At 48.4% G+C, this 23,085-nt stretch overlaps 1 protein-coding gene across 12 annotated transcripts in view; it reads right to left on the reverse strand.

The window, feature by feature from the left end:
• Window positions 1–23,085, reverse strand: part of DET1 (DET1 partner of COP1 E3 ubiquitin ligase) — a 154,738-nt gene that overhangs the window by 104,178 nt on the left and 27,475 nt on the right. For all 12 annotated transcript variants that reach the window (XR_010179203.1, XR_010179202.1, XR_010179200.1 and 9 more), the window contains one exon: window positions 944–1,134. Coding sequence is in view for 8 of the 12 variants with exons in the window: in XM_063925770.1 (XP_063781840.1) it covers window positions 944–1,134 (191 nt within the window). In the remaining 4 variants the exon portion in view is untranslated. The remainder of the gene's footprint in view (window positions 1–943; window positions 1,135–23,085) is intronic.

Below are 23,085 nucleotides of genomic sequence, written 5' to 3' on the forward strand. Positions count from 1 at the left end.
CAGCCCCAGTGAGGCTGTCAGCTTACTATATCACCGTGAAAAACGAATGATTTCTGTCCTGTATAGGACACAGATTGTGTACAATAGCAGCTCTCCCCCTTTGCTACACCCTGTACCAGTTTTCCAGCGTGTCTTTTGAATCAGGAGGAGCGGTGTGTGCTTGCTGCTGCATTAAGCAGAGGAAGGTTCCAAAATGCCGCTAGTCCCGCTCTGAGATAGCACCGCCCTCCCCAAATGGTGCCGGAGTTAGAGATTTTTATACTGGCAATGTCTCCTAGTTTGCTTAAAAACATCACACAAGTGCTAGTTTAAGCCACCGCAAGCCAGTTTACACGGGTGGCTCTAGCGGGTCCCGTATGACGCGCCTGCATTTATCGCACCTAGCGGGGCCCCCCGGCTTGTACTCACCACAGTCATCATCTTCAGGCATTTGTAAAGGGTGTGCGGCGTGCTGCGATTGCGACCACTAAGGCGCAGTGCCCCGCTGAACAAACCACCTCTCAGGACGGTGGTCCAGCAGCGGGGAAGCGGCTCTGACACCTCGCAAGGCCGGTGACTATCATCCCCCTAACTCCCACGGTGCAGGTATGCTGTTGCCCAAACAGCATACAGAAAATAATAAAAGTTTAAAAGAAATTGAAGAAAACTCTCTGGAGCTGCAGAGATGGGCATCCTCTCCTGAGGGCACTTTTTTCTAAACTGCCTGAGGGAAGGCGCATAGAGGGGAGGAGCCAGCACACCCAGTGTAGAAATTTAAAAGTGCACCGGCTCCTTTGGACCCCGTCTATACCCCATCGTACTAAGTCTCCCCAATATCCTTTATGGATGCTAGAGAAATCATAATGTGATCAGTAACCATAGGCTTCAACACACTTGCCATTATCTAATTGTTTATTAATGCTGACATAAGTTTTTCTCTTTTTGGGTTAGTGGTTCTTCTTACCGCCGCTGAATCTGTCTAGCAAAGTTGTTGCTGGAGGCAGAGCAGGGGAACTGCACGGCCTCACTGTGAAGAGTTGCGTTCCTGAACAGGTCACAGAAGTTTTCAAACAGTTCTAACAGCTCATTGGACGTGTTTTCAAAGACTGCAATAACTTCCGTGGTGACCATATTGTACACCACAAAAAAGGAAGGCTGGGAAAAGAAAAACAAAAACAGCATAGAACATTCAGAAATTATTACATGTAGCTCTCCAGAGTATACTTTTTTTTTTCTGCACTCTTCAAATATTAGTATGGAAATATTGGGGTATATTCAATTAGGGTCGAATCCATTATTTGTCGGAATGGATCGACAACCCCTATTCAATCTAATCTCAATTCGACTTTTAAAAAGTCGAATTGAGATGAGGGACCCAGAGAAGGGGGGGAGCCGCGGGGACAGCAGCCGGCATACGGAGGAGATCAGCACTACAGTAACGCTGCAGGAGGATGTCACACAGCCGCCAGACCTCACTGCAGTGTCCACCCGGCTCCAGCAAGCGTGACCTCACTTGCTGGAGCCGGGTGGACGCTGCCATGAGCGGCATGGCTGTGAGACATCCTGCTGTAGCGATGATCTCCCCTGTATGCCCGTGGCTGTCCCCTGTCTCCCTGTGGCTCCCCCCTCCTCCTCTGGGTCCCACATCTCAGTCAAACATTTTTTTTTATGTCGGACTGAGATGGTCAGAAACGGGGCCAAATCCTGTTGAATTTGGCCCAGTTTCACTCAAACGTACGTGAATCGGCAGCTATACCGCCGATTCACGTACTATTCGACAAGTCGAATTCCACGACTTGTCGAGTAAAAACTACAGGGATTGAATAGGTCGAATCACGATTCGACCTTAAAAAGTCGAAAAACTGCCGTCTTTTCAACAGACGCCAGTTTTCGACCATAATTGAATATACCCCATTAACTGGAAAAAAAATAAACAACTGAAAATAGAAAGGGGACAGTGACAAGAACACACATTCTACATCCAGGGGTTTGCTCTTTAAACAAGCACACAATATAAAGAGCAGTGTGTCAGAGACCAGATCCATTTTCCAGTGCTAGAACTGCATTGTGTTTAAAAGGAATAACTAATTCCACTATTAATTTGACTCAAGACAATTCTGTAGTATTGTCTGTATAATACCAGGCTCTCTTTTGATAGCATGTGTAATTAACACCATTTACATTTTAATTAAATGAAAAAATAAGAATTTACTTACCGATAATTCTATTTCTCATAGTCCGTAGTGGATGCTGGGAACTCCGTAAGGACCATAGGGAATAGCGGCTCCGCAGGAGACTGGGCACATCTAAAGAAAGATTTAGGACTATCTGGTGTGCACTGGCTCCTCCCCCTATGACCCTCCTCCAAGCCTCAGTTAGGATACTGTGCCCGGACGAGCGTACACAATAAGGAAGGATTTTGAATCCCGGGTAAGACTCATTACCAGCCACACCAATCACACCGTATAACCTGTGATCTGAACCCAGTTAACAGCATGATAACAGAGGAGCCTCTGAAAGATGGCTCACAACAAAAATAACCCGATTTTTGTAACAATAACTATGTACAAGTATTGCAGACAATCCGCACTTGGGATGGGCGCCCAGCATCCACTACGGACTATGAGAAATAGAATTATCGGTAAGTAAATTCTTATTTTCTCTAACGTCCTAAGTGGATGCTGGGAACTCCGTAAGGACCATGGGGATTATACCAAAGCTCCCAAACGGGCGGGAGAGTGCGGATGACTCTGCAGCACCAAATGAGAGAACTCCAGGTCCTCCTCAGCCCCGGATATCAATTTTGTAGAATTTTACAAACATATTTGCTCCTGACCAAGTAGCTGCTCGGCAAAGTTGTAAAGCCGAGACCCCTCGGGCAGCCGCCCAAGATGAGCCCACCTTCCTTGTGGAGTGGGCATTTACAGATTTTTGGCTGTGGCAGGCCTGCCACAGAATGTGCAAGCTGAATTGTACTACAAATCCAACGAGCAATAGTCTGCTTAGAAGCAGGAGCACCCAGCTTGTTGGGTGCACACAGGATAAACAGCGAGTCAGATTTCCTGACTCCAGCCGTCCTGGAAACATATTTTCAGGGCACTGACAACGTCTAGCAACTTGGAGGCCTCCAAGTCCCTAGTAGCCGCAGGCACCACCAATAGGTTGGTTCAGGTGAGACGCTAAAACCACCTTGGGGAGAAACTGAGGACGAGTCCTCAATTCCGCCCTGTCCGAATGGAAAATCAGATAAGGGCTTTTTCAGGATAAAGCCGCCAATTCTGACACGCGCCTGGCCCAGGCAAGGGCAAACAGCATGACCACTTTCCATGTGAGATATTTTAACTCCACAGATTTAAGTGGTTCAAACCAATGTGACTTTTGGAACCCAAAACTACATTGAGATCCCAAAGTGCCACTGGAGGCACAAAAGGAGGCTGTATATGCAGTACCCCTTTTACAACGTCTGAACTTCAGGGACTGAAGCTAGTTCTTTTTGGAAGAAAATTGACAGGGCCGAAATTTGAACCTTAATGGACCCCAATTTCAGGCCCATAGACACTCCTGTTTGCAGGAAATGTAGGAATCGACCCAGTTGAATTTCCTCCGTCGGGCCTTACTGGCCTCGCACCACGCAACATATTATCGCCAATTGCGGTGATAATGTTTTTGCGGTTACATCCTTCCTGGCTTTGATCAGGATAGGGATGACTTCATCCGGAATGCCTTTTTTCCTTCAGGATCCGGCGTTCAACCGCCATGCCGTCAAACGCAGCCGCGGTAAGTCTTGGAACAGACAGGGTCCTTGCTGGAGCAGGTCCCTTCTTAGAGGTAGAGGCCACGGATCCTCCGTGAGCATCTCTTGAAGTTCCGGTTACCAAGTCCTTCTTGGCCAATCCGGAACCACGAATATAGTGCTTACTCCTCTCCATCTTATCAATCTCAGTACCTTGGGTATGAGAGGCAGAGGAGGGAACACATACCCTGACTGGTACACCCACGGTGTTACCAGAGCGTCTACAGCTTATTGCCAGAGGGTCCCTGGACCTGGCGCAATACCTGTCGAGTTTTTAATCATGTGGAAGACTTCTGGGTGAAGTCCCCACTCTCCCGGGTGGAGGTCGTGCTGAGGAAGTCTGCTTCCCAGTTGTCCACTCCCGGAATGAATACTGCTGACAGTGCTATCACATGATTTTCCGCCCAGCGAAGAATCCTTGCAGCTTCTGCCATTGCCCTCCTGCTTCTTGTGCCACCCTGTCTGTTTACGTGGGTGACTGCCGTGATGTTGTCCGACTGGATCAACACCGGCTGACCTTGAAGCAGAGGTCTTGCTAAGCTTAGAGCATTGTAAATGTCCCTTAGCTTCAGGATATTTATGTGAAGTGATGTCTCCAGGCTTGACCATAAGCCCTGGATATTCCTTCCCTGTGTGACTGCTCCCCAGCCTCGCAGGCTGGCATCCGTGGTCACCAGGACCCAGTCCTGAATGCCTAATCTGCGGCCCTCTAGAAGATGAGCACTCTGCAACCACCACAGGAGGGACACCCTTGTCCTTGGTGACAGGGTTATCCGCTGATGCATCTGAAGATGCGATCCGGACCATTTGTCCAGCAGGTCCCACTGGAAAGTTCTTGCGTGGAATCTGCCGAATGGGATTGCTTCGTAGGAAGCCACCATTTTACCCAGAACCCTTGTGCATTGATGCACTGAGACTTGGCTCGGTTTTAGGAGGTTCCTGACTAGCTCGGATAACTCCCTGGCTTTCTCCTCCGGGAGAAACACCTTTTTCTGGACTGTGTCCAGGATCATCCCTAGGAACAGAAGACACGTCGTCGGAACCAGGTGCGATTTTGGAATATTGAGAATCCAATCGTGCTGCCGCAACACTACCTGAGATAGTGCTACACCGACCTCCAACTGTTCCCTGGATCTTACCCTTATCAGGGAATTGTCCAAGGAAGGGATAACTAAAATTCACTTCCTTCGAAGGAATATCATCATTTCGGCCATTACCTTGGTAAAGACCCGGGGTGCCGTGTACCATCCATACGGCAGCGTCTGAACTGATAGTGACAGTTCTGTACCATAAACCTGAGGTACCCTTGGTGAGAAGGGTAAATTTTGACATGAAGGTAAGCATCCTTGATGTCCCGAGACATTATGTAGTCCCCTTCTTCCAGGTTCGCAATCACTGCTCTGAGTGACTCAATCTTGAATTTGAACCTCTGTACGTAAGTGTTCAAAGATTTTAGATTTAGAATCGGTCTCACCGAGCCGTCCGGCTTCGGTACCACAACAGTGTGGAATAATACCCCGTTCCCTGTTGCAGGAGGGGTATCTTGATTATCACCTGCTGGGAATACAGCTTGTGAATGGCTTCCAAAACTGTCTCCCTGTCAGAAGGAGACATCGGTAAAGCCGACTTTAGGAAACGGCGAGGGGGAGACGTCTCGAATTCTAATTTGTACCCCTGAGATATCACCTGAAGGATCCAGGGGTCTACTTGCGAGTGAGCCCACTGCGCGCTGAAATTCATTGAGACGGGCCCCCCACCGTGCCTGATTCTGCTTGTAAAGCCCCAGCGTATACTGAGGGCTTGGCAGAGGCGGGAGGGGGTTTCTGTTCCTGGGAACTGGCTGATTTCTGCAGCCTTTTTCCTCTCCCTCTGTTACGGGGCAGAAATGAGGAACCTTTTGCCCGCTTGTCCACGAAAAGACTGCGCCTGATAATACGGCGTCTTCTCATGTTGAGAGGCGACCTGGGGTACAAACGTGGAATTCCCAGCTGTTGCCGTGGCCACCAGGTCTGAAAGACCGACCCCAAATAACTCCTCCCTTAATAAAGCAATACTTCCAAATGCCGTTTGGAATACGCATCACCTGACCACTGACGTGTCCATAACCCTCTACTGGTAGAAATGCACAACGCGCTTAGACTTGATGCCAGTCGGCAAATATTCCGCTGTGCATCACGCATATATAAAAATGCATCTTTTAAATGCTCTATAGGCAAAAATATACTGTCCCTATCTAGGGTATCAATATTTTCAGTCAGGGAATCCGACCACGCCAACCCAGCACTGCACATCCAGGCTGAGGCGATTGCTGGTCGCAGTATAACACCAGTATGTGTGTAAATACCTTTTAGGATACCCTCCTGCTTTCTATCAGCAGGATCCTTAAGGGCGGCCATCTCAGGCGAAGGTAGAGCCCTTACAAGCGTGTGAGCGCTTTATCCCCCCTAGGGGGTGTTTCCCAACGCACCCTAACCTCTGGCGGGAAAGGATATAATGCCAATAACATTTTAGAAATTATCCGTTGTTATCGGGGGAAACCCACGCATCATCACACACCTCATTTAATTTCTCAGATTCAGGAAAACTACAGGTAGTTTTTCCTCACCGAACATAATACCCCTTTTTTGGTGGTACTCGTATTATCAGAAATGTGTAAAACATTTTTCATTGCCTCAATCATGTAACGTGTGGCCCTACTGGAAGTCACATTCGTCTCTTCACCGTCGACACTGGAGTCAGTATCCGTGTCGGCGTCTATATCTGCCATCTGAGGTAACGGGCGCTTTAGAGCCCCTGACGGCCTATGAGACGTCTGGACAGGCACAAGCTGAGTAGCCGGCTGTCTCATGTCAACCACTGTCTTTTACACAGAGCTGACACTGTCACGTAATTCCTTCCAACAGTTCATCCACTCAGGTGTCGACCCCCTAGGGGGTGACATCACTATTACAGGCAATCTGCTCCGTCTCCACATCATTTTTCTCCTCATACATGTCGACACAAAAGTACCGACATACAGCACACACACAGGGAATGCTCTGATAGAGGACAGGACCCCACTAGCCCTTTGGGGAGACAGAGGGAGAGTTTGCCAGCACACACCAGAGCGCTATATATATACAGGGATAACCTTATATAAGTGTTTTTCCCCTTATAGCTGCTGTATAGTTAATACTGCGCCTAATTAGTGCCCCCCTCTCTTTTTTTAACCCTTTCTGTAGTGTAGTGACTGCAGGGGAGAGACAGGGAGCTTCCCTCCAACGGAGCTGTGAGGGAAAATGGCGCCAGTGTGCTGAGGAGATAGGCTCCGCCCCTTTTTCGCGGACTTTTCTCCTGCTTTTTTATGGATTCTGGCAGGGGTTAAATGCATCCATATAGCCCAGGAGCTATATGTGATGCATTTTTTTTGCCATCCAAGGTGTTTTTATTGCGTCTCAGGGCGCCCCCCCCCCCCAGCGCCCTGCACCCTCAGTGACCGAAGTGTGAAGTGTGCTGAGAGCAATGGCGCACAGCTGCAGTGCTGTGCGCTACCTTGTTGAAGACAGGACGTCTTCTGCCGACGATTTTCCGGACCTCTTCTGCCTTCTGGCTCTGTAAGGGGGCCGGCGGCGCGGCTCTGGGACCCATCCAAGCTGGGCCTGTGATCGTCCCTCTGGAGCTAATGTCCAGTAGCCTAAGAAGCCCAATCCACTCTGCACGCAGGTGAGTTCGCTTCTTCTCCCCTTAGTCCCTCGATGCAGTGAGCCTGTTGCCAGCAGGTCTCACTGAAAATAAAAAACCTAATCTAAAACTTTCACTAAGAAGCTCAGGAGAGCCCCTAGTGTGCACCCTTCTCGTTCGGGCACAGAGATCTAACTGAGGCTTGGAGGAGGGTCATAGGGGGAGGAGCCAGTGCACACCAGATAGTCCTAAAGCTTTCTTTAGATGTGCCCAGTCTCCTGCGGAGCCGCTATTCCCCATGGTCCTTACGGAGTTCCCAGCATCCACTTAGGACGTTAGAGAAATGTTATTCCAAACATATGGGAAATAGCACTTTAAGATAAAGATTGCATCATGGAATGTCAGCAAACACCATTCATTAACTCCAATATACAGTGCATCCGGAAAGCATTCACAGTGCTTCACTTTTTCCACATTTTGTTATGTTACAGGGTTATTCCAAAATGCAATAAATATATTTTTCCTTCAGAATTCTACACACAACACCCCATAAGGACAACGTGAAAAAAGTTTTTTTGATATTTTTGTGAATTTATAAAAAATAAAAAGCTAAGAAGTCACATGTACATACTGTAAGTTTTCACAGCCTTTGATCAATACTTTGTTGATGCACCTTTGGCAGCAATACAGCCTCAAGTCTTTTTGAATATGATGCCACAAGCTTGGCACACCTATCTTTGGACAGTTTCACCCATTCCTCTTTGCAGCACCTCTCAAGCTCCATCAGGTTGGATGGGACGCGTCGGTGCACAGCCATTTTCAGATCTCTCCAGAGATGTTCAATCGGATTCAAGTCTGGGCTCTGGCTGGGGCACTCAAGGACATTCAGAGTTGTCCTGAAGCCACTCCTTTGATATCTTGGCTGTATACTTCGGGATGTTGTCCTGCTGAAAGATGAACCGTCGATCCAGTCTGAGGTAAAGAGCGCTCTGGAGCAGGTTATCATCCAGGATGTCTCTGTACATTGCTGCATTCATCTTTCCCTCTATCCCGACTAGTCTCCCAGTTCCTGACGCTGAAAAACATCATGATGCTGCCACCACCATGCTTCACTGTAGGGATGGTATTGGCCTGGTGATGAGTAATGCCCGTTTTCCTCCAAACATGACACCTGGCATTCACGCCAAAGAGTTCAATCTTTGTCTCATTAGACCAGAGAATTGTTTCTCGCAGTATGAGATTCCTTCAGGTGCATTTTGGCAAACTCCAGGCGGGCTGCCATGTGCTTTTTACTAAGGAGTGGCTACCGTCTGGCCACTCTACCATTCAGGCTTGATTGGTGGATTGTTGGAGAGACTGTTGTCCTTCTGGAAGGTTCTCCTCTCTCCATAGAGAAATACAGTAGCTCCGACAGAGTAACCAGCAGGTTCTTGGTCACCTCCCTGACTAGGACCCTTCTCTCCCATTCGCTCAGTTTAGATGGCCAGCCAGCTCTAGGAAGTGTCCTGTTGGTTCCAAACTTCTTCCATTTACGGATGATGGAGGCCACTGTGCTCATTAGGACCTTCAGAGCAGCAGATATTTTTCTGTACCCTTCCCCAGATTTGTGTCTCGAGACAATCCTGTCTCGGAGGTCTACAGATAATTCCTTTGACTTCATGCTTGGTTTGTGCTCAGACATGCACTGTCAAGTGTGGGACCTTATATAGACAGGTGTGTGACTTTCCAAATCATGTCCAATCAACTGAATTTAACACAGGTGGACTTCAATTAAGCTGTAGGAACATCTCAAGGATGATCAGTGTAAACAGGATGTATCTGAGCTCAATTTTGAGCTTCATGGCAAAGGCTGTGAATACTTATGTACATGTGATTTCTTAGTTTTTTATTTGTAATAAATTTGAAGAAAAAAAAAATTCACGTTGTCATTATTGGGTATTTTGAGGAAAAGAATGAATTTATTTCATTTTGCAATGAGGCTGTAACGGTTTCCGGATGACAGACAGTGCCTAGTTAGACAGTAAAATAGATAGACACCATATGTTAGACCAGTGCTCAGGGAACTTTTTTTCCTTTTACCCCAAAATATATTGAGATATGCCGACGTTAACCCCTCGATTTGAAAGGAAGGAAATCATATATTATTGTGCATATATACTGGTTATCACTGTTTATATGGCATTTCTGAGATAATGTGTATGTATGTATGTATGTATGTATGTATGTATGTATGTATGTATGTATATGTATATATATATATATATATATATATATATATATATATATATATATATATACACACACACATATATGTATGAAAATTTATTATTTTCGCCAATTATTTTTTGACAATGAATGGGTTAATTAACACATTCTCCCCAAAACACCAGAATGAATATAATAAAGATGGATGGGGGGGGGGGGGGGGGGGGGGGCCCACAACATTTAGGTGACAGATGGTCACAGCTTCACCTCAGTAATGTCAGTGGGAATTTTCCACCGTTATGTGGGCCACTGTCTGATCCTGCAGAATTCCATCAGTGGTCAGCCACAGAACACTTCAAGTTCTGTGTGTGGGTTGGCGGGCCGCGGGCGGGAGGACAGCGCAGACGTGCGGGCGCGAGGGAGCGCGGTATGATGTCAGCACGTCACACCGCGGCCAGGAACACAGCACAGGGTGGCCAGGAGCACAGCTCAGGGCGGGCAGGGGGAGCGCGGTGTGACAGCAGCACGTCACATCGCGAGCCACCCGGTGCTGAACGGGGCTGTGTCTCGGCAGCGTGACCGTCCATTACCCCCAGGAATTTCATTTTTACCCCATTTGGCGTAATTTACCCTTTCCTGTGACCACTATTAGATAGACATTAGGCTTACATGGTCAAAAGGTCGACATAAAAATAAGATTTTACTTACCGATAAATCTATTTCTCGGAGTCCGTAGTGGATGCTGGGGTTCCTGAAAGGACCATGGGGAATAGCGGCTCCGCAGGAGACAGGGCACAAAAAGTAAAGCTTTTCCAGATCAGGTGGTGTGCACTGGCTCCTCCCCCTATGACCCTCCTCCAGACTCCAGTTAGGTACTGTGCCCGGACGAGCGTACACAATAAGGGAGGATTTTGAATCCCGGGTAAGACTCATACCAGCCACACCAATCACACCGTACAACCTGTGATCTAAACCCAGTTAACAGTATGATAACAGCGGAGCCTCTGAAAGATGGCTTCCTTCAACAATAACCCGAATTAGTTAACAATAACTATGTACAATTATTGCAGATAATCCGCACTTGGGATGGGCGCCCAGCATCCACTACGGACTCCGAGAAATAGATTTATCGGTAAGTAAAATCTTATTTTCTCTATCGTCCTAGTGGATGCTGGGGTTCCTGAAAGGACCATGGGGATTATACCAAAGCTCCCAAACGGGCGGGAGAGTGCGGATGACTCTGCAGCACCGAATGAGAGAACTCCAGGTCCTCCTTAGCCAGAGTATCAAATTTGTAAAATTTTACAAACGTGTTCTCCCCTGACCACGTAGCTGCTCGGCAAAGTTGTAATGCCGAGACCCCTCGGGCAGCCGCCCAAGATGAGCCCACCTTCCTTGTGGAGTGGGCCTTTACAGATTTAGGCTGTGGCAGGCCTGCCACAGAATGTGCAAGTTGGATTGTGCTACAGATCCAACGAGCAATCGTCTGCTTAGACGCAGGAGCACCCATCTTGTTGGGTGCATACAATATAAACAACGAGTCAGATTTTCTGACTCCAGCTGTCCTTGCAATATATATTTTTAATGCTCTGACAACGTCCAGTAACTTGGAGTCCTCCAAGTCACTTGTAGCCGCAGGCACTACAATAGGCTGGTTCAGATGAAATGCTGACACCACCTTAGGGAGAAAATGCGGACGAGTCCGCAGTTCTGCCCTGTCCGAATGGAAAATCAGATATGGGCTTTTGTAAGATAAAGCTGCCAGTTCTGACACTCTCCTGGCCGAAGCCAGGGCTAGAAGCATGGTCACTTTCCATGTGAGATATTTCAAATCCACCTTCTTTAGTGGTTCAAACCAATGAGATTTTAGAAAGTCCAAAACCACATTGAGATCCCACGGTGCCACTGGAGGCACCACAGGAGGCTGTATATGTAGCACTCCCTTAACAAAGGTCTGGACTTCAGGGACTGAAGCCAATTCTTTTTGAAAGAAAATCGACAGGGCCGAAATTTGAACCTTAATAGATCCCAATTTGAGACCCATAGACAATCCTGATTGCAGGAAATGTAGGAATCGACCCAGTTGAAATTCCTCCGTCGGAGCACTCCGATCTTCGCACCACGCAACATATTTTCGCCAAATTCGGTGATAATGTTGCACGGTTACTTCCTTCCTTGCTTTAATCAAAGTAGGAATGACTTCTTCCGGCATGCCTTTTTCCTTTAGGATCCGGCGTTCAACCGCCATGCCGTCAAACGCAGCCGCGGTAAGTCTTGAAACAGACAGGGACCCTGCTGAAGCAAGTCCCTCCTTAGAGGTAGAGGCCACGGATCTTCCGTGATCATCTCTTGAAGTTCCGGGTACCAAGTCCTTCTTGGCCAATCCGGAACCACTAGTATCGTCCTTACGCCTCTTTGCCGTATAATTCTCAATACTTTTGGTATGAGAGGCAGAGGAGGAAACACATACACCGACTGGTACACCCAAGGCGTTACCAGCGCGTCCACAGCTATTGCCTGCGGATCTCTTGACCTGGCGCAATACCTGTCCAGTTTTTTGTTGAGGCGAGACGCCATCATGTCCACCATTGGTCTTTCCCAACGGGTTACCAGCAAGTGGAAGACTTCTAGATGAAGCCCCCACTCTCCCGGGTGAAGATCGTGTCTGCTGAGGAAGTCTGCTTCCCAGTTGTCCACTCCCGGGATGAACACTGCTGACAGTGCTATCACATGATTCTCTGCCCAGCGAAGAATCCTTGCAGCTTCTGCCATTGCACTCCTGCTTCTTGTGCCGCCCTGTCTGTTCACATGGGCGACTGCCGTGATGTTGTCCGACTGGATCAACACCGGTTTTCCCTGAAGCAGAGGTTCTGCCTGGCTTAGAGCATTGTATATTGCTCTTAGTTCCAGAATGTTTATGTGAAGAGACGTTTCCAGGCTCCTCCATACTCCCTGGAAGTTTCTTCCTTGTGTGACTGCTCCCCAGCCTCTCAGGCTGGCGTCCGTGGTCACCAGGATCCAATCCTGTATGCCGAATCTGCGGCCCTCCAATAGATGAGCACTCTGCAACCACCACAGAAGAGACACCCTTGTCCTTGGAGACAGGGTTATCCGCAGGTGCATCTGAAGATGCGACCCTGACCATTTGTCCAACAGATCCCTTTGGAAAATTCTTGCGTGGAATCTGCCGAATGGAATTGCTTCGTAAGAAGCCACCATTTTTCCCAGGACTCTTGTGCATTGATGTACAGACACCTTTCCTGGTTTTAGGAGGTTCCTGACAAGCTCGGATAACTCCTTGGCTTTTTCCTCCGGGAGAAAAACCTTTTTCTGAACCGTGTCCAGAATCATCCCTAGGAACAGCAGACGAGTTGTCGGCATTAACTGGGATTTTGGAATATTCAGAATCCACCCGTGCTGTTTTAGCACTTCTTGAGACAGTGCTAATCCCATCTCTAGCTGTTCTCTGGACCTTGCCCTTATTAGGAGATCGTCCAAGTATGGGATAATTAATATGCCTTTTCTTCGAAGAAGAATCATCATCTCGGCCATTACCTTTGTAAAGACCCGAGGTGCCGTGGACAATCCGAACGGCAGCGTCTGAAACTGATAGTGACAGTTTTGTACAACGAACCTGAGGTACCCCTGGTGTGAGGGGTAAATTGGAACGTGGAGATACGCATCCTTGATGTCCAAGGATACCATAAAGTCCCCCTCTTCCAGGTTCGCTATCACTGCTCTGAGTGACTCCATCTTGAACTTGAACTTCTTTATGTACAGGTTCAAGGATTTCAGATTTAGAATAGGCCTTACCGAGCCATCCGGCTTCGGTACCACAAAAAGAGTGGAATAATACCCCTTCCCTTGTTGTAGAAGAGGTACCTTGACTATCACCTGCTGAGAGTACAGCTTGTGAATGGCTTCCAAAACCGTCTCCCTTTCGGAGGGGGACGTTGGTAAAGCAGACTTCAGGAAACGGCGAGGTGGATCTGTCTCTAATTCCAACCTGTACCCCTGAGATATTATCTGCAGGATCCAGGGATCTACCTGCGAGTGAGCCCACTGCGCGCTGTAATTTTTGAGACGACCACCCACCGTCCCCGAGTCCGCTTGAGAAGCCCCAGCGTCATGCTGAGGCTTTTGTAGAAGCCGGGGAAGGCTTCTGTTCCTGGGAAGGAGCTGCCTGTTGCTGTCTCTTCCCTCGACCTCTGCCTCGTGGCAGATATGAATAGCCCTTTGCTCTCTTATTTTTAAAGGAACGAAAGGGCTGCGGTTGAAAAGTCGGTGCCTTTTTCTGTTGGGGAGTGACTTGAGGTAGAAAGGTGGATTTCCCGGCTGTAGCCGTGGCCACCAAATCTGATAGACCGACTCCAAATAACTCCTCCCCTTTATACGGCAAAACTTCCATATGTCGTTTTGAATCCGCATCGCCTGTCCACTGTCGCGTCCATAAAGCTCTTCTGGCCGAAATGGACATAGCACTTACCCGTGATGCCAGTGTGCAGATATCCCTCTGTGCATCACGCATATAAAGAAATGCATCCTTTATTTGTTCTAACGACAGTAAAATATTGTCCCTGTCCAGGGTATCAATATTTTCAATCAGGGACTCTGACCAAACTACCCCAGCACTGCACATCCAGGCAGTCGCTATAGCTGGTCGTAGTATAACACCTGCATGTGTGTATATACTTTTTTGGATATTTTCCATCCTCCTATCTGATGGATCTTTAAGTGCGGCCGTCTCAGGAGAGGGTAACGCCACTTGTTTAGATAAGCGTGTTAGCGCCTTGTCCACCCTAGGAGGTGTTTCCCAGCGCTCCCTAACCTCTGGCGGGAAAGGGTATAATGCCAATAATTTCTTTGAAATTATCAGCTTTTTATCAGGGGCAACCCACGCTTCATTACACACGTCATTTAATTCTTCTGATTCAGGAAAAACTATAGGTAGTTTTTTCACACCCCACATAATACCCTGTTTAGTGGTACCTGTAGTATCAGCTAAATGTAACGCCTCCTTCATTGCCAAAATCATATAACGTGTGGCTCTACTGGAAAATACGGTTGATTCGTCACCGTCACCACTGGAGTCAGTGCCTGTGTCTGGGTCTGTGTCGACCGACTGAGGCAAAGGGCGTTTCACAGCCCCTGACGGTGTTTGAGTCGCCTGGACAGGCACTAATTGATTGTCCGGCCGTCTCATGTCGTCAAACGACTGCTTTAGCGTGTTGACACTATCCCGTAGTTCCATAAATAAAGGCATCCATTCTGGTGTCGACTCCCTAGGGGGTGACATCCTCATATTTGGCAATTGCTCCGCCTCCACACCAATATCGTCCTCATACATGTCGACACACACGTACCGACACACAGCAGACACACAGGGAATGCTCCTAACGAAGACAGGACCCACTAGCCCTTTGGGGAGACAGAGGGAGAGTTTGCCAGCACACACCAAAAGCGCTATATATAACAGGGATAGCCTTATAATAAGTGCTCCCTTATAGCTGCTTTATATATATCAAAATATCGCCATAAATTTGCCCCCCCTCTCTGTTTTACCCTGTTTCTGTAGTGCAGTGCAGGGGAGAGACCTGGGAGCCGTCCTGACCAGCGGAGCTGTGAGAGGAAATGGCGCCGTGTGCTGAGGAGATAGGCCCCGCCCCTTTTCCGGCGGGCTCGTCTCCCGCTATTTAGTGAATCCAGGCAGGGGTTAAATATCTCCATATAGCCTCTGGGGGCTATATGTGAGGTATTTTTAGCCTTTATATAGGTTACATTTGCCTCCCAGGGCGCCCCCCCCCAGCGCCCTGCACCCTCCGTGACTGCGTGTGAAGTGTGCGGAGAGGAAAATGGCGCACAGCTGCAGTGCTGTGCGCTACCTTTAGAAGACTGCAGGAGTCTTCAGCCGCCGATTCTGGACCTCTTCTGACTTCAGCATCTGCAAGGGGGCCGGCGGCGCGGCTCCGGTGACCATCCAGGCTGTACCTGTGATCGTCCCTCTGGAGCTGATGTCCAGTAGCCAAGAAGCCAATCCATCCTGCACGCAGGTGAGTTCACTTCTTCTCCCCTCAGTCCCTCGTTGCAGTGATCCTGTTGCCAGCAGGACTCACTGTAAAATAAAAAACCTAAGCTAAACTTTTTCTAAGCAGCTCTTTAGGAGAGCCACCTAGATTGCACCCTTCTCGGCCGGGCACAAAAATCTAACTGGAGTCTGGAGGAGGGTCATAGGGGGAGGAGCCAGTGCACACCACCTGATCTGGAAAAGCTTTACTTTTTGTGCCCTGTCTCCTGCGGAGCCGCTATTCCCCATGGTCCTTTCAGGAACCCCAGCATCCACTAGGACGATAGAGAAAAAGGTAGACACTTTTTTCTACATTTATATGTTTTTGGGCTATTTCATACCTTTTCTATCCATGTTGGCATAGAGTTGGTTATATTCCATGTGGAGAGCGCAGCGAGCCACCGAGCTCGAAGTGTGGCGAGCAAAGTGAGCCCCGCGAGGGGATGCCTTTCTACAATTGGGGGTCTCAGGTGCCAAAACTATACACACAAATTACAAAAAAAGAAAAACAAATGGTGTACCTTTTTTGTAGCGACCATTTTCAAGTCGACTTTTTGACCCTGTCTGTCTAACATGTGGTGTCTATCTATTGACTGCCTAACTTAGACAATGTCTATCTATCTATCATCCCACACCCGGCTGTAACATAACAAAATGTGGAAAAAGCGAAGCGCAGTGAATACTTTCCGGATGCACTGTATAACAGTGGTTTCCAGAGTAGAGTGTTATGAAATAGGTATAGTTTTACCAAATATTACTTACGGAATGCAGTCATATTGTTGGCATTCAAAATGCCATTACTCTACTGCTGAATGGTTCTAAATGTCAACATAACAGATCTACATTATGAACAAGCGTAATAAGACAATATTGTCAATCTTCAATATTGTAAATTTTCTCACCATCGAAATTAATAATGTTAACACTGAATATTGACATTCTGAATGGTGAACCGGTATACCTCTAGTAAAAATAAGATTTTAAACCTACCGGTAAATCTTTTTCTCCTACTCCGTAGAGGATGCTGGGGACTCCGTAAGGACCATGGGGTATAGACGGGCTCCACAGGAGATATGGGCACTATAAAGAACTTTAGATGGGTGTGCACTGGCTCCTCCCTCTATGCCCCTCCTCCTGACCTCAGTTAGAGAACTGTGCCCAGAGGAGACGAACAGTACGAGGAAAGGATTTTTGTTAATCTAATCGCAAGAATCATACCAGCCCACACCATCCACACCGTATAACCTGGAATATACGCAACCAGTTAACAGTATGAACAAAACAGCATCAGCCAAAGACTGATCTCAACTGTAACATAACCCTTATGTAAGCAATAACTATATACAAGCCTCGCAGAAATATGTCCGCACTGGAACGGGCGCCCAGCATCCTCTACGGACTAGGAGAAAAAGATTTACCGGTAGGTTTAAAATCTTATTTTCTCTTACGTCCTAGAGGATGCTGGGGACTCCGTAAGGACCATGGGGATTATACCAAAGCTCCAGACCGGGTGGGAGAGTGCGGATGACTCTGCAGCACCGATTGAGCAAACTTGAGGTCCTCATCAGCCAGGGTATCAAACTTGTAGAACTTTGCAAAAGTGTTTGAACCCGACCAAGTAGCCGCTCGGCAAAGCTGTAATGCCTCGGGCAGCCGCCCAAGAAGAGTCCACCTTCCTAGTAGAATGGGCCTTTACCGAATTTGGTAACGGCAATCCAGCCGTAGAATGAGCCTGCTCAATCGTGTTACAGATCCAGCGAGCAATAGTCTGCTTAGAAGCAGGAGCGCCAACCTTGTTGGCTGCATACAGGACAAACAGTGCCTCTGTTTTCCTAACCCGAGCCGTCCTGGCTACATAAATTTTTAAGGCCCTGACTACATCAAGGGACTTGGAATCCTCCAAGTCATTCGTAGCCATAGGTACCACAATAGGTTGGTTCATATGAAACGATGAAACCACCTTAGGCAAAAATTGAGGACGAGTCCTTAATTCTGCTCTATCCACATGGAAAATCAGATAGGGACTTTTGTGAGACAAAGAAGCCAATTCGGACATCCGCCTTGCAGATCCCAAGGCCAACAACATGACCACCTTCCAAGTGAGAAATTTTAATTCAACCGTTTGAAGAGGTTCAAACCAGTGAGATTTTAGGAACTGTAACACCACGTTAAGGTCCCATGGTGCCACTGGAGGCACAAAAGGAGGCTGTATGTGCAGCAATCCCTTTACAAAAGTCTGGACTTCTGGGAGAGAAGCCAATTCCTTCTGAAAGAAAATTGATAGGGCCGAAATCTGTACCTTAATGGAGCCTAATTTTAGGCCCATATCCACTCCTGTCTGTAGAAAGTGGAGAAAACAGCCCAGATGGAAATCTTCCGTAGGAGCATTCTTGGATTCACACCAAGTTACATACTTCCTCCAGATATGGTGATAATGTTTCGCAGTCACCTCCTTCCTAGCCTTTATCAGAGTAGGGATGACTTCTTCCGGAATGCCTTTCCCAGGTAGGATTCGGTGTTCAACCGCCATGCCGTCAAACGTAGCCACGGTAAGTCTTGGAACACGCAGGGCCCCTGTAGCAACAGGTCCTCTCTGAGAGGAAGAGGCCACGGATCTTCTGTGAGCATTTCCTGAAGATGTGAATACCAGGCCCTTCGAGGCCAATTTGGAACAATGAGTATTGTCTGCACTCTTTTTCGTCTTATGATTCTCAATATCTTTGAGATGAGTGGAAGAGGAGGGAACACATAGACCGACTGAAACACCCACGGTGTCACCAGGGCGTCCACTGCTACTGCCTGAGGGTCCCTTGACCTGGCACAATACCTCCGAAGCTTCTTGTTGAGGCGTGACGCCATCATGTCTATTTGAGGAAGTCCCCAATGACTTGTTATCTCTGCAAAAACTTCTTGATGAAGTCCCCACTCTCCTGGATGGAGATCGTGTCTGCTGAGGAAGTCTACTTCCCAGTTGTCCACTCCCGGAATGAAGACTGCTGACAAAGCGCTTATGTGATTTTCCGCCCAGCGAAGAATCCTAGTGGCTTACGCCATTGCCACTCTGCTCCTTGTTCCGCCTTGGCGGTTTACATGAGCCACGGCTGTGACGTCTGATTGAATCAGAACCGGTAGGTCGCGAAGAAGATTCTCCGCTTGACGTAGGCCGTTGTATATGGCCCTCAATTACAGTACGTTCATGTGTAGACAAGCCTCCTGGCTTGACCATATCCCCTGAAAGTTTCTTCCTTGTGCGACTGCTCCCCATCCTCGGAGGCTCGCGTCCGTGGTCACCAGAACCCAGTCTTGAATGCCGAACCTGCGACCCTCTAGAAGGTGAGCACTCTGCAGCCACCACAGGAGAGACACCCTGGCCCTGGGGGACAGGCTTATTTTCTGATGAATTTGAAGATGGGACCCGGACCACTTGTCCAGAAGGTCCCACTGAAACGTCCTCGCATGAAACCTGCCGAAGGGGATGGCCTCGTAGGTCGCCACCATTTTCCCCAGTTCTGACCATGTTCTGAAGTTCCTGGGCTTTTTCCATTGGGAGAAAAACCCTCTTTTGTTCCGTGTCCAGAATCATGCCTAAGAAAGATAGCCGAGTCGTTGGAGCCAACTGTGACTTTGGTAGATTTAGAATCCAGCCATGTTGCTGCAGCACTCTCAGGGAGAGCGAGACACTTTTCAGCAACTGATCTCTCGATCTCGCTTTTATCAGGAGATCGTCCAAGTACGGGATAATTGGCGACTCCCTGTCGGCGCAGGAGCACCATCATTTACGCCATTACCTTGGTGAAAATCCTCGGGGCCGTGGAAAGACCAAACGGCAACGTCTGAAACTGGTAATGACAGTCCTGTACAGCGAATCTCAGGTACGCCTGATGAGGGGGATATATGGGGACATGAAGGTATGCATCCTTTATGTCTAGTGACACCATAAAATCCCCCCCCTTCCAGGATTGAGATAACCGCCCGAAGCGATTCCATCTTGAATTTGAATTTTGTCAAGTACAGGTTTAGGGATTTTAAATTTAGAATGGGTCTGACCGAGCCATCCGGTTTCGGGACCACAAATGGGGTTGAATAGTACCCCTTCCCCTGTTGAACTAGGGGAACCTCGACAACCACTTGTTGTTGACACAGTTTTTGAATTGCAGCTAAAACTATCCCCCTTTCTGGGGAAGAAGCTGGTAAGGCCGATTTGAAAAACCGTCGAGGAGGCACGTCTTCGAATTCCAGCTTGTATCCTTGGGATACAATTTCCATCGCCCAAGGATCCACCTCTGACTGAACCCAGACGTGGCTGAAAAGTCGAAGACGTGCCCCCACCTGCGCGGACTCCCTCAGTGGAGCCCCAGCGTCATGCGGTGGATTTAGTAGAAGCCGGGGAGGACTTCTGCTCCTGGGAACTAGCCATAGCAGGCATTCTTTTCCCTCTACCCTTACCTCTGGGCGAGGAAGGAAGAGCCCCGACCTCTTCTGGACTTATGCGACCGAAAGGACTGCATCTGATATTGCAGCGTTTTCTTTTGCTGTGGGGAAACATAAGGTAAAAAAGTAGATTTACCCGCGGTAGCTGTGGAAACCAGGTCCGCGAGACCTTCCCCAAATAAATCCTCACCTTTGTAAGGCAAAACTTCCATATGCCTCTTTGAGTCGGCATCACCCGTCCATTGGCGGGTCCACAGGGCTCGCCTAGCAGAAATCGCCATGGCGTTGGCTCTCAAACCTAGCAGTCTGAGCGTCTCTCATATACAAGACTGCATCTTTAATGTGACCTAAGGTCAATAAAATGGTATCCCTATCCAGGGTATCAATGTCAGCTGACAAAGTATCCGTCCAAGCTGCTACAGCGCTACAAACCCAAGCCGACGCTATTGCCGGTCTGAGCAAGGCACCCGTATGTGCATAAATTGATTTAAGGTAGTTTCCTGTCTGCGATCAGCAGGATCCTTAAGGGCTGCAGTGTCTGGAGACGGCAGCGCCACCTTTTTGGACAAGCGCGTTAACGCCTTGTCCACCCTGGGTGAGGATTCCCACCGTAACCTGTCCTGCGCAGGGAAAGGATAAGCCATCAGAATTCTCTTGGGAATCTGCAGTTTCTTGTCTGGAGTTTCCCAAGCCTTTTCAAATAACGCGCTCAGCTCATGAGATGGGGGAAAGGTTACCGCGGGTTTCTTTTCCTTAAACATGTGTACCCTCTTGTCAGGGACAGAGGGGTCATCTGTGATATGTAAAACATCCTTTATTGCAATAATCATATAATGAATACTTTTGGCCACCCTTGGGTGTAACCTCGCATCATCGTAGTCGACACTGGAGTCAGCATCCGTGTCGGTATCAGTGTCTGCTACTGGGGACAGGGGACGTTTCTGAGACCCTGAAGGGCCCTGTGACACAGTCAAAGCCATGGATTGACTCCCTGTTCTATCCCTGGACTCTGCTTTGTCCAACCTCTGATGTAATAAGGACACATTTGCATTTAAAACATTCAACATATCCAACCAATCAGGTGTCGGCGTTGCCGACGGAGACACCACAATCATCTGCTCCACCTCCTCCTTAGATGAGCCTTCCGCTTCAGACATGCCGACACACACGTACCGACACCCCCACACACTCAGGGATATATCTATATGGAGACAGTTCCCCAATAAGGCCCTTTGGAGAGACAGAGAGAGAGTATGCCAGCACACACCCAGCGCCACCTGACACTGGAAACAAAATTCCCAGTAACAACAGCGCTTTTATATAAATATATATATATATATATATATATATATACACACTCACTGCGCCAATTAAATGTGCCCCCCCCCCCTTCTTTTTTGCCCCCTGTCACCGTGTTCAGCAGGGGAGAGTCCGGGGAGCCAGATTCTCTGCAGTGTGCTGTGGAGAAAATGGCGCTGGTTAGTGCTGGAGGATCAAGCTCCGCCCCCTCACCGGCAGGCTTCGGTCCCGCTCAAATTTTCAATACTGGCGGGGGTTTATTTAATATACTGCCTCCGCAGTATACATATATGTCAGCCAGTCCCAAGAGGTTTATTATTGCTGCCTAGGGCACCCGCCCTGCACCCTTCAGTGCCCGCTGTGTGTGTTGTGTGTGGGAGCAATGGCGCGCAGCGTTACCTCAGAGAAGATCTGAAGTCTTCTGCCGCCTTTGATGTCTTCTTTCTTCTTATACTCACCCGGCTTCTATCTTCCGGCTTCTATCTTCCGGCTCTGTGAGGAGAACAGTGGCGCGGCTCCGGGACGAACGGCTAGGGTGAGACCTGCGTTCCGACCCTCTGGAGCTAATGGTGTCCAGTAGCCTAAGAAGCAGAGCCTATCATTTAAGTAGGTCTGCTTCTCTCCCCTCAGTCTCACGATGCAGGGAGACTGTTGCCAGCAGTGCTCCCTGAAAATAAAAAAACCTAACAAAAGTCTTTTTCAGAGAAACTCAGGAGAGCTCCCCTGTAATGCACCCAGTCTCCTCTGGGCACAGGATCTAACTGAGGTCTGGAGGAGGGGCATAGAGGGAGGAGCCAGCGCACACCCATCTAAAGTTCTTTATAGTGCCCATGTCTCCTGCGGAGCCCGTCTATACCCCATGGTCCTTACGGAGTCCCCAGCATCCTCTAGGACGTAAGAGAAAAGGGGGTGTGGTCGCTAGGGGAGGGGGTGTGTTTCATGACAAACACCCTGTTCATCACTCTAGAGCGGAGTACACACTGGAGCGATATCAGCCCGATATGTCTTTCCGAATCGATCAGACGTAACATATCGGCCAGTGTCCACAGCCAACTGGATGATATCGTATGTGGTACCATGCAGTGTATTGAGGGATGCAACAATCCCTTGTTCTGTCCTTCATTACATTGTTCTGATGTGTACCGTGGATACAATATGTCGGCCGCCATATCAACCGGGTACACTTTGCTCCAGTGTGTACCCAGCTTAAGGGGCATGCCCAGCTATTGCCAAGATGTTGGGTTGCCCCCAAGCTCTATACACACTGTAAATAGATGCTGTGCGGCATTTACTCACCCAGCAGTGAGTGTCAATCCTCAACTTCTCCCACCAGTGAGCTACTGCGGCCCGCTGGTAGGGTTACCACCTCATCCCTTTAATTCTGGACACACATTAATTACACATGTTCTGTGGCTGGCTCACTTCAAGACTCCATTTAATAAGCTGCATAACCTGTGTAATTAATATGTGTCCAGAATTAAAGGGATGAGGTGGTAACCCTACCCGCAGGTGGGGATGGTGCAGGTAGGTGGTTCCAGTGGGGTGCCTCCTTAAGGGCAGGGAGTGGCATCCTGCTAAAATAGCCTAGCGGAAATGCTATATCACACCCAATTCTTACAAATTTAAATAGAGAATAAAGGAGGGGCAATATAGG

This window comes from Pseudophryne corroboree, chromosome 6 (genome assembly GCF_028390025.1).
Source record: "Pseudophryne corroboree isolate aPseCor3 chromosome 6, aPseCor3.hap2, whole genome shotgun sequence".
NCBI classification, from domain to species: domain Eukaryota; kingdom Metazoa; phylum Chordata; class Amphibia; order Anura; family Myobatrachidae; genus Pseudophryne; species Pseudophryne corroboree.